Below are 11,863 nucleotides of genomic sequence, written 5' to 3'. Positions count from 1 at the left end.
ATAAAGGGAAGAGAGAGACTTAAGTCCTTTCGAGATCCCTCAATATATCACCCTAATGACATCTGTCATCAAGCCGGCTTTGCCTTTTTTACCACAGAACCAGATGTGTGCTTGTACATCTCATGCTGGCATTCCCCAATCAGAGGCCTTACGGGTAACACAACAGCGTCAGCGTCTAGTGCACGCGTTGGGCGGCGGCATTGTTTTCTAAATAATAACTGCGGGTGAGGTGAATGCCGAGGTGCTTTTGCTAACCGTGCACGTTCATACCACTCTCCAAACACAAGCAACGTTGCCGGCCGTGCTTTGCATCCAACAAAGGTGACGCGTAACCTTACAATGGAGGATTTGGGCAGCAACTTTTCTGTGCGATCAGAAATACTTTGATGGACAAATTGAAGAAAATGCAGGGGGGTGGTTTAAGCGGATAGGTGCTTGGACAACGACAGCCCAGAGCCATGAGATGAAGGTGAGCTGCTCAATACCCTAGTTCCTTCCTCAGATATGTTTAAAAAAAACCCTGATGGTGGATGGACACATAACAAGTCATCGAAACGTGATCGGACTTGAGGAACAGTCCAGAGAAGGCAACGCAACAGGCCTGTGGGCACCTCATCCACAACATTATTGCAGTCTTGAAATCTCCTTGAAAACCCCTCCTGCCCGTTTCTTGTTGACGAGTCGCGCGACCATAAGCCGTGAGCTGGGTGTTCACGTCAGCCCTGGTGCGTGGAAGGGGTGAAGGACTTGCTTATCACCGCCCCGGCATTTAACGTCATATTTCAGTACCCTGAAAGAGACGGAAGACGAAGGAGCAGCTGGAAATTCGGAAGCCCTGTTGTGTGTGACGAGGGAAAAAACACAGAAACAACTTACATGAACATCAGCGAGAGATTGATGGGGGGGGGGGGGGGGGGGGGTAGAGAGAGAAGGGGGGAGTGGGGGGAGAGAGAGACAAAGAGATAGAGAAGAACTATAGGAAGAGAAGGATGAACATAGAGAGACAGAGAGAGAGAGACTAGGGTGATAGAGGGTGAGACAACAAGAGAGAGTGAGACAGAGAGACATTGAGAGAGAGGAGAATGAAGAGAGTGCGACAGCGAGAGAGAGGAAGACACAGAGAGAGAGGAGAGGATTATAATGAGTAAGAGGCACAAAAAGAGAAAAAGAGAGTAAGAAGATAGAGCCAGACAGAGAGAGCGAGCAAGAAAGAGACGACTGAGAGAAAGGGAGAGGGAAGGAGACGAATGGAGTGAGACAGAGAGAGTTAGAAGAGAGAGAGCAAGAGCGAGGGGTAAGAGAGACGGAGAAAAGAAGATAAAGAGAGAGAGAGAGAGAGAGAGAGAGAGAGAGAGAGAGAGAGAGAGAGAGGCAGAAGTGAAGAAAGGGCAGCAGCTCTTTTCTCTGAGCGTGTGTGCTTTTCTCAACAAGACATAATGTAATCTCTCCTTGAGATGGAGAGCATTTTTTTTATAACCTGCACTGGCTAGGCCTTGAGCAGTGGAAGAGACAGGTAGAGCGAAGGCTGTTTATACCAAACCGACCTTGGTATAAACATGTGAAAAATCTCTCTCTTTTCTCTCTTCAGTAAATCAATACAAAAGACATTTTCTCTGAACAATGTTCTGGCACTACTGCAAAAGTTTTTCGTTCTGCCTTGGTTCGCGGCTGCGTCCTTATCCCTGCTACTTTATGAATGCCGGCAGCCACTCAATGCCACTCTTTCTCCCAACCAATGCTAACCTTTCATGAAGACCATGGTGCCGGAATGCACGGGGACTGTGGTTGAGTTCCTTTCTGATGGAAATGGCCCAAAGAAGAAGTGCATGACTTCGGTTCAACTTTTATTTATTTTTGCCTCGGGGCACCGGGTTCCTGTCTATTTCATATTTTTATCTTTATGATTCCGAGCGTTTCGGAATTGTCTGAGCGTCTCTCTCTGTGCCTCTTTCGTCCTCCTCTGCCTTGCTGTTTGCCCCTCTCTAGATCGCTCTGTGTTTCGGATGCTGCCCGGGAAGCTGCGGACCCCGACCCCGCGCCTCTCAGGAGCAATTAAGATAAACACGCTCATTCCTCTGCTCATTCCTCCCCTGTCCGACACTCACAACTTCCATAGCTACGGTTCCCCGCACCCTTCCGAATTCAGCTTCCTCCTCCCTCTTCCTCCTCCTTCCCCCTCCAACCTCCACCTTCCTCTTACACCACCTCCTCCTCCACCTCTTCCATCTCTTGCTCCTCCTCTTCCTTCCACACCTCCTCTTCCTCCTCCTCCCTTCTCCGCCTCCACCTCCTGTTTCTCCTCCTCCTTCTCCTCATCCTCCTCCACCTCTTCCTCCTCCACCTCTTGCTCCTCCTAATCTTCCTCCTCCACCTCCTCTTCCTCCTCCCTCTTCCTCCTCCCCCTTCTCCTCCTCTTCCGCCTCCACCTCCTCCTCCTCCCCCTCTTCCTCCTCCCTCTTCCAACTCCTTCTTATCCGACTCCACCTCCTCCTCTTCCTCCTCCACCTCCTCCTCCCCTTCCTCCTCCAATTCTCATCCTCCTCCACCTCTTCCTCCCTTTTCCCTTTCCTCCTCCTCCTTCTCCTCCACCTCCTCTTCTCCTTCCTCCTTTGGTGACAGATGCAAGGAGAGCGTTGAGTCATGACATCATAATTCAAAGGCTCCTGTTTTCACGGTTAAATCAATAACAGTGTGTCCGAGTCAAGGTTGGCGCCTGGCCTTCACAGCTCAGCACACAGCCCTCCATTCTCATAGAAAATCATATAAATTGTCCCTAAAATAATTAAGCCTTCAGATCCGTCTGTAGCCTATTTTTTACCGGCCCCCTGCCTGATAAACGGCACCGCCGCCCCAAGTCAAGGTAAATGCTGAGAATGGAACTGAGATTTGATACCTTGGCTCTCTCTCTTTCTCTCTCTCTTTATTCCTCTGTCTCTCATCGGTGTACAATGTATGCGCACACCCTGCATTCTTTGTCTCTCTATTTCGACCAAACGGAATGCCGTTGAAGAGGAATATTAGGGAGGTGGTTGTTTCCTGACCAAAACAATGTTTCCTCGTGTGCTGTAGAAACACAGGTACATTCTGGCACTCAACAGATTTTTTTTAACTGATTTTGAGATTTTATCTTTAATCCTGTGATAAGTATTACAAAGCATAACAGCCATATTTATATCGACCTATTCGAGACCAAACAAAGGCACGGGTGTGTGTGTGTGTGTGTGTGTGTGTGTGTGTGTGTGTGTGTTTGCGTGTGTGTGTGTGTGTGTGTGTGTGTGTGTGTGTGTGTGTGTGTGTGTGTGTGTGTGTGTGTGTGTTGGGGGGGGGGGGGGGGGTAGTCGGGGAGGCAGTGGGCGGAGCCGGGGCGCGGCCTAAACTTGGAGGTGGAATATGTAAAAAATTTAAACAAGTTCTCATCGCACGAGGACAGACGGGAGCAAATATAAATGTGCTGCCGTTCCCGCGAGGCTATCAGGGGCTCAGAAAAACAGCACCCTCTGTCACTGACCTCCGACGGGCTTCAAAGACACCGCCAGGCGGGCATCGCGCGCCTCAATCCCCCATGTAGAGCTGCCAACTGCCATGGCCACTGTCGAGGGCTGCCACTGTCGGGGGGCCGCCGGTGGCCGGAACAACAGCAGCATCCTGTACAGCATTCTGAAGAGTGACAGCCTGCTGTCGAGCGACGAGCACCCGCAGCAGCACGCGCTGCATCACCTCGTGCACAAGACCACCACCACCTCGTCGTCTACCTCCACAAGCTCTTCTTCTTCTTACGCCCCGACTGCGCTGCTCGAGCTCCGGCAACAGGCTTGCTCGTGCAACTCCACGCGGCGTCGCGGGATTCTTCGCGCCCCGCAGGTCACGTGCAAAGCGGCGTCCGCGGTGCTCGTGAAGACGATACGCTTCGTGAAAAACGTGCCGTGTTTTCGCGAGTTACCGGAGGACGACCAGCTGGTGCTCGTGCGGAGCGGGTGGGCCGCGCTGCTCGTCTTGGGGCTCGCGCACGACCGGGTCGATTTCGAGACGACGGAGACGGTGGAGCCCAGCATGCTGCAGCGCATCCTCACTGGGTTACCGGACAGGCAGAGCGAGGTGGCGCCGGCCGAGCCGAGCAGGGGTGTCGCGGCCGGGGTCTGCCTAGTGGACATCCAGGCTATCAAAGCGTTCCTGAAGAAGTGCTGGACTCTGGATATCAGCACTAAGGAGTACGCGTACCTGAAAGGAGCCGTTCTCTTCAACCCTGGTGAGCACACGTCTCAAGCTGTATTATCTGTCGTTGGAGAACTTCTATAATATAATTGAATCGATTTTGTGTGACGTTTAATCAGATATACCGATGACCCAACGAAATGTCTTTCTCCAAGACCCTTGACTTTCGACTGCTCTTTCATTCTGATCCCTCTGCACCCCCCCCCCCCCCCCCCCTCTCATACCCCCTACCCCCCGGTTTCCCCCCATTCCCCATAATCTCCGTCTCCTGTCCAGACGTACTGGGCTTGCGCTGTCTGCACTACATACAGTCGCTGCGGCGGGAGTCGCACCAGGCACTCAACGAGCACGTGAAGCTCATCCACCGGGAGGACAGCACGCGCTTCGCGAAGCTGCTGATCGCGCTGTCCATGCTGCGCGCAATCAGCCCCCCGGTGGTGGCGCAGCTCTTCTTCAAGCCCGTGATCGGCGCCGTCAACATGGAAGAGGTGCTGCTCGAGATGTTCTACGGGAAGTAGCCCGGAAGAAGGGCGTGCGCGTGGACCAAAGGGCGGGAAAGAGGGGTGCGTGTGTGTGTGTGTGTGTGTGTGTGTGTGTGTGTGTGTGTGTGTGTGTGTGTGTGTGTGTGTGTGTGTGTGTGTGTGTGTGTGTGTGTGTGTGTGTGTGTGTGTGTGTGTGTGTGTGGGAGGTGAGGAGGGCGGGGGGATTGCGTTTATGAGTTGTTATATGGACTGTAAATATCAAACCACGAGATTATGACGACAGGAAATGAGCGATTAGATGAAAGCCAGCCTTGAATAGATCTTTTAAGACTGCGATACTTCATCAAAGCACACAAAGAGTTGTGTTTGTCCGTGTACGTGCACGAATCATTGTGGTTCGCGAAGGCCATTGACTCAATGATGCAGAGAGAGAAAACAAATAAGGTAGAGCTGCTGGAATTCATAACTTATTTCTTTTTGTATAAGATATTTTTGTATAATAAAACGCTAAACAGTTTTTTGTGCTGTTCTCCTTGTAGAAAAGGTTGTGGTGAAAGCTCTGACACTCCTCAAAGGGCCAATTCGTGTTAAAAACATCCAGTAGATATGTGTCCCATGGTAGGCCTAATCATGTCTCAAACGGACAATCTGAGTTGTAGAACAATGCACTGGAAACATGCAAAATGAAAAATGTTTCAAATATACCGGTAGTTCTACACACACACACACACACACACACACACACACACACACACACACACACACACACACACACACACACACACACACACACACACACACACACACACACACACACACACACACACACACACACACACACACACACACACACACACTTGTTATTGTGCTGTTATGAAGGCCAGTTCATACAAGGACATGCAGTGGTTAGTGTGATGATGGTAAAAACCCTGGTGAACTGCCATATTTAGCCACAGGAGGGCAGCATAACTCCACATAAACTCCAATGAAAATACACACACAGAGACATATACACACACTATTGCCTCAGGGAATGTTGCAATTGTCCCTCTAAATCTGGTCATTAGGTCTGGATTTTTGCAGAAAAGCCAGAGGCAAAAAATGATTTACATGCTGAAAAAAGTGAATAGTCTTGGTAAAGCAGGATGAATCGCTGCCAAGTCGACGACTTGCTTCCATTTGGAAGTGTAATGGATCCTTCATCTCACATACAAGGCAAGAGGCCGTATCAGGGTCAACGTGTTTTCCTTAACCACAGCGAGAGAAAACAAGGTGAGGTTCTCGAAATAGTCACCATTTGGAAGAGAGACCGGCTATACCTCCATGTTTCCTTTGGTTTGTTTCTGGCTTGTGCTGAGAAGGTGGCGCAGTAGGGATTAATGGGTTGTTTGTGATAGCCAACCCAGATTGATTGAGTTTAGGGCTGAGTTTAGGGCAGCTATCGGCGGACCAAGGAGGTCCTGGGTTTAATTCAGAGACAAAGGGATAAATACTAAATAAATATACTCTGAAGGAAGGCAAGGGAAGCATCTGGCCTTATGTGCGCACTGCTTCAAAGTGAGCATTGGTTTGACTCTGGGTTAGAACAAGTCAAAATCCACAAGCATAATTCACATCGTTACATTTGAAGTCCATAAAAAGTTAATGTTGCCATTGGAGATGTTACATTGCATCTGCTGAAACTGCATTTCATGTTTTTGCCCCACCTGGTGGTCTAAAATGAAATAACAAATATATATGACATGGACACACACGCGCACACACACAGACAGACACACACACACACACACACACACACACACACACACACACACACACACACACACACACACACACACACACACACACACACACACACACACACAGACAGACAGACAGACAGACAGACAGACAGACACACCCATGCACACACACGCACACACATGTCAATGAATGTCAGCCTTATGAAGATATGGTTATTTCCGTCTATCTCCCCCCCCTCCTCCCGCTCCCTCTCGATGGGGCCTATTTTCTTTCCAATTAAGTTCTTAATTGCTCTGGATAATAAAGAGTCCATTAATCCCGTGTCTGCTAATAAAACTCCAGCTGTCAGGCGCGGGGCTGCCAACCCGACAAAGTCACCAGCTCTATTTCAAATTGACACAGTGTCTGCTGCGGCTCCTCCTGTTGTGTGTGTGGGTGCATGTCTGTTGGTCTGCGATTATGTATGCATTTGGGCGTGTGTGTGTGTACAAGCGTTTTTGTGTTGCGTGTGTGTGTGTGCGTGCGGTTTTGTGTGTTTGCCGCCCACTGTTTGTCTTTATGAAGGCATCCGGAGAGATGTTCACAGTACAGTTTCCTTTTCCCAAGAGATGGCACTGTTTGCTTGTTGACAAAACAGTGTGTGTGTGTGTGTGTGTGCGTGTGTGTGCGTGTGTGCGTGTGCGTGTGCGTGTGTGTGCGTGTGTGTCGATTATTTTCCGAGTTAAAGCTGCCGCGGGTCGATTGAGCATCCTTGGCCTTACGCCCGAGAGTTAATCTCAGAATCAGCTCATTCTACCTGTCAGACCACCACTCACGGCCCCTCACTGCAGACGCGTTCACCTTTGTGCTTTACACCAGCCATAAATATGTAGAATTTACGCTTGATGGGAAGGACAATTGCCTTTATAGGTTGAGTGGAACAACACAAAACAACGATCTGTCCAGCAAACCTGTCCGTTTAAGAACTCACACACACACACACACACACACACACACACACACACACACACACACACACACACACACACACACACACACACACACACACACACGCACACGCACACACACACAAATACCTACACACACTCTTGCTCGACTTTAGAACACCAGAAAACGAATATAAGCTTGATTGAGATGCAGCATATGACTTAATGAATGGATTGAGAGATAACATCACATCCAAGTGGTACACGTTTTACAAAAAGCGACAATTGTATTGGATTCAATGCTATTGGATTAAACGCTGCTTCTCCCACTGTTGATTTATGTTGGATTCGCTTAGCAGCCATGCATAATTATAGCCATACTTTTCAATAACAAATGTTGAACAAAGTTTAAATGGATACAATTTTGCAATCACATCAATTCAAGCACATCTACACTTTAGGTCAGTAAGTGTAAAGCAATCAATTTTTTCATTTTCAGAGGGGATGAAACTCACCTCAAATGTGACCCGTGAATGTATTATAAGGATTCATGTTAATTAGGAGTGCTTTCCACTCAGGTGATATGGTGGGCCACAGAGGGTAACAATGTGAGAGCGTTGTTCTTTACCAATTTCAGAAAGGTTTCACAGCACAAGCAGTGGTAGAGGCTATACGGGTATGAATGGGTTCCCTTACTCCTCATGGGGGCCCACACTGGCCCCTACGTTCTGCCTCATCCGCTGCCAGAACCTGTTTAAACCTGCATTCCTCAGGCTCTGAGACCGGGTCAGGGTCCACTTTCCTAAAGGGGCCCCATGACTTCAGGGCCTCTAAGCCCAAGGGATCCACCAGGCCCCTTCAGAAACCCATCCATTGGCGTGAATGAAATCCCTTTAAAATGGAAGATCTCAAGAATTTCGGGAGACCTTTTTCTCCGAGGAGGTCATCGTAGGACCAGCCCAGGTGTTGCTCAGACCACAAAAGAAGGGTATGTTCTCTTTGTCTACCAGGGAACGTTTAGCAGACTAAACAAGTGAAGATACACACATGGACATCGACCATGTGCCCCTGTACATAAAAGCACAGATATAAAGAGGCAGCGTTGGAACTTTTGATTGGCCTTATGTGAACGTCGTTGCTATTTTCTTTTGAGAGTAAATACCTGCCTGTAAACAAATGAAGGTAAACGGTGGGGCTTCAGTTAAATCGGTTGAGAATTAATATATTATGGTGTTGAATTACTTTTTATCACAACGCACTATAACACTATAATATGTAATTTCTTGGTCGATTTCAATGTGTCATTTTTATTCAGGCGTTTATGATCCATTTGATGATTAAATATTAATATGAAAACGACTCATTGAAATCTGTTGAGAAATGTTAACGTCATTGTGTTTTTATCTAGAAAAACCACAGCCCCCCTTGCATTGTTTACAGGCAAATTATGTGTCTATGGTATATTTGCCTATCCATAAAAGTATAAGACCCTTTATTTGTGTTACGAGCAGCATCTTTTTTGGCCTTGGATGACACCTCTGGGAAAAATCCCTTGTGAATTTACTTTTTATTTTCTTCCAAATGCAAACGGAGAGCCATCGCCGCCAGTGGCAGTGTTTAGTCTTAACCCTGTCCTCTCTTGAGGGACGAGGGTTAAAGTGAGCAGCAGCGGTGGTGGAGTAGTAGATTTCCCATAACAACAAGGGGTTGCTGGAGGTGAGTGACATCCCATAAACCCTTCTCATCCACCCGGCACTGCCCTGATTATTGGGGCTGTTTGGAGACTGGAATCATATATTAGAATTCTGGACACAAGGCCACACGGGTGACTCGACTTTTCATTTCATAGTCTGCCAGGCGGTAGGAGCTGGAATAACCAATCAAGTCATTACAGGAGAACAGTTTCAGCCAATGGTGAGCCAACATGGCGTGCATGTTACATACTAACAGCATACCCTCAGGCCAAGGTGTGTGCTCGGGGGTTGGGATGAAGATAAACGAGAATACTATGAGAGAGAGTGAGAGTACGGTAACGATGGAGGTGGAGTGTGTTAGAGTGTGTCGTGTATGTGTGTGTGTGTGTGTGTGTGTGTGTGTGTGTGTGTGTGTGTGTGTGTGTGTGTGTGTGTGTGTGTGTGTGTGTTAGGGGTTATAAGGTAAGGGACATGATTGAATTATTTGGGGTCTTATATTTGCTTTGTGATTGTTTGTTGTCAGTATGTGTGTGATGGATAATTAGGGGAGTGCTGAATGCGGCACTCACCTATTGTTATTCTTAGGCTTTATTAGGTAAATTTGTTGGGCTGAGTGTTCCTGTTGATTCTGTTGACGTGAGACTCTGCCATAATCAGGCGTTTGTATGCTGTGTGTGTTTATATAGATTGCTATCAAAATGAGCTGTTTATTTTGGTTACCTAAAAAGAAAACATGTTCCTCAATTGGGCGGCACCCATTTCTCCTCTTGCTGCTGTTCATTGTAGTAAACAACATAGGAACTGACTTGGCACATAGTTGACAAAAAATACATTAACTCAATTTGTCAAAGATAATAAATAATAATGAAAAGTTTTTGTTTGGGTCAAGCAAAACAAAGAAAAATGCAAAAAAAAAGTTTTTTATTTGAAGCAGTTGAACAGCAGTTAACTTGGGAACAGTAAAACGCTTCTTTATTTACTCCTTTTTCTTGCTTTCGAGTTCAAAAGTTGTGTCATTTTTTTTTGCTTTCAATCATTCATATTTTGCTTAGTTGTAGAATGTTGTTTGATTTTTCTCAAAACATGTCAATAACATCAAACATGCCAGGAAATACCACTGACACAATCTCAATTAAAACGTCATTCATCTGAATATTAATATGGAATTTTGTGAGTGCTTTTCAGTATGTGAAGGAGTGGATGTGAACAACTGCCAATGACTGGCGAAAATCGACACATAATGGAAACATCCAGAGGAGATCAATGTTTTTAATGTGCAGTGAGAAAGTAAGGGCAACTGATAATGACTGTGTTTCTATAAAGATAGACATTTCTTTCCAAGTGAAAATCGTGTTTATATATTTATATAAATATCTATATTATATATAGAATACATATCTATTTGCTATGCATACTCAGAAATCACACCTTCAAATATAATAAAAAAAAGTCTTTCAAAACACAAATGTATTCTTTTTTCTTTCCTTAAACATGAACTATCCATATCAACCAATCAATTCTCGGGATGGGAATTGTATGCTTAAAAAAACCCAGAAACATTGAAAATGTGATCACTCTTGTAATCACATTGTATCTATAATCGTAGAGGACAATTTTTTCTCATGTGGGACTCAAATCCAACGTATCATCTCAACAAACCAGAAACCACAATGCAAAGTAGTGTACAAAACCATCATAACACTAATACACAACTCCTCTTTCCATGAGAGATGAAATGCAAATAAGAATGACTTCTCAAGCAAACCTTTTTTGTTATAAAAATATAATTCTTTTTTTAAAATAATCTAGATTTCTTTTTAAGGTGAGGCATTTCACTATTACGCTAAAACAGCAGGGCTGCTTGTTTCAATAGAAAATATGAAGCTTCCGAGAGTCAGTTTAGGTCTTGCAGTGTATTGCAACCTTTCTCCCCTCTCTCTGTCTTTAGCACTCTCTCTCTCTCTCGTGCTCTCTCTCTCTCTCTCTCCGTCCCACAATATGTTGCGTCTCAGCTTCTCCTTCTTTTTGCATATTCTATGATTTATTTTTAAAGAGTGTTTTCTTTTAAACTAGATTACACCTTGTACAGGTAAACAAAAAGAAGTTTCGGCTCCTCGAAGCTCCTTAAAAATGTCCAGGCAATACTCAAAATGTGTTAAAACTTTTTTTTTCTTCTTAAGCTACACAAAGTCATGTCCAAATCAAAAAAGAAAGAATGAAACAAACGAGAACATGAGACCAGCGCGGGTACAAAACATACCGGTGTCACGAATAAGCGCAGAAAAGTAAAGTTAAAAAACAAGAAATAAGAAGAGAAGACAAAAGAAATACAACTCTGTGTGACGTTTTGAAGCAAGGTCAAACAGTAGAGAAGGCAAGAAACATGATTGATTAAAAAAACAACAGGAAGACACTGATGCTACAAATAAAGTTGAAATATGTACAAGACCCTGTTTTCCTGTAGTTTGTATGGGTGCACAACTCGGTGTACACACGTGTGTGTGTGTGTGTTCCCGTGGTTGCTTGCTTCCATGTGCGCAAGTGCCATGTTGTGTCTGTATCGTGTGTGTGTGTGTGTTTATTATCTTTCCGAGTTTATGGGAGAGTTCCTTCCTCATTAGTAGTAAAGAAACGGCCGGTCGACCACAGAGTACGACAGCGTGTGAGATTGTACCACTGTTCCCTTGTACAAAACAAACATGTCCTGTAATATAGCAGTCATCCACTCGACAAACCAAGAGAACCTGGGTTCGCCCCGCCTACACCCGCACCCCGCCCTACCCCGATAACCCGAGTTTACCCCACC

The 11,863-nt window shown here is 46.1% G+C and overlaps 1 protein-coding gene across 1 annotated transcript; it reads left to right on the top strand.

Moving 5' to 3' along the window:
- The first annotated feature begins 3,375 nt into the window (after nt 1-3,375).
- Nucleotides 3,376-5,211, top strand: nr0b1 (nuclear receptor subfamily 0, group B, member 1). The gene is made up of 2 exons (XM_060039238.1): nt 3,376-4,246; nt 4,489-5,211. Exons 1-2 carry the CDS (start codon nt 3,583-3,585, stop codon nt 4,728-4,730), a joined length of 906 nt encoding a protein of 301 aa, XP_059895221.1. The 5' UTR covers nt 3,376-3,582; the 3' UTR covers nt 4,731-5,211.
- The last annotated feature ends 6,652 nt before the right edge of the window (nt 5,212-11,863 follow it).

Source organism: Gadus macrocephalus, chromosome 20 (assembly GCF_031168955.1).
Source record: "Gadus macrocephalus chromosome 20, ASM3116895v1".
In the NCBI taxonomy this organism is placed as follows: Eukaryota; Metazoa; Chordata; class Actinopteri; order Gadiformes; family Gadidae; genus Gadus; species Gadus macrocephalus.
This window is presented reverse-complemented; position numbering and strand designations above follow the sequence as displayed.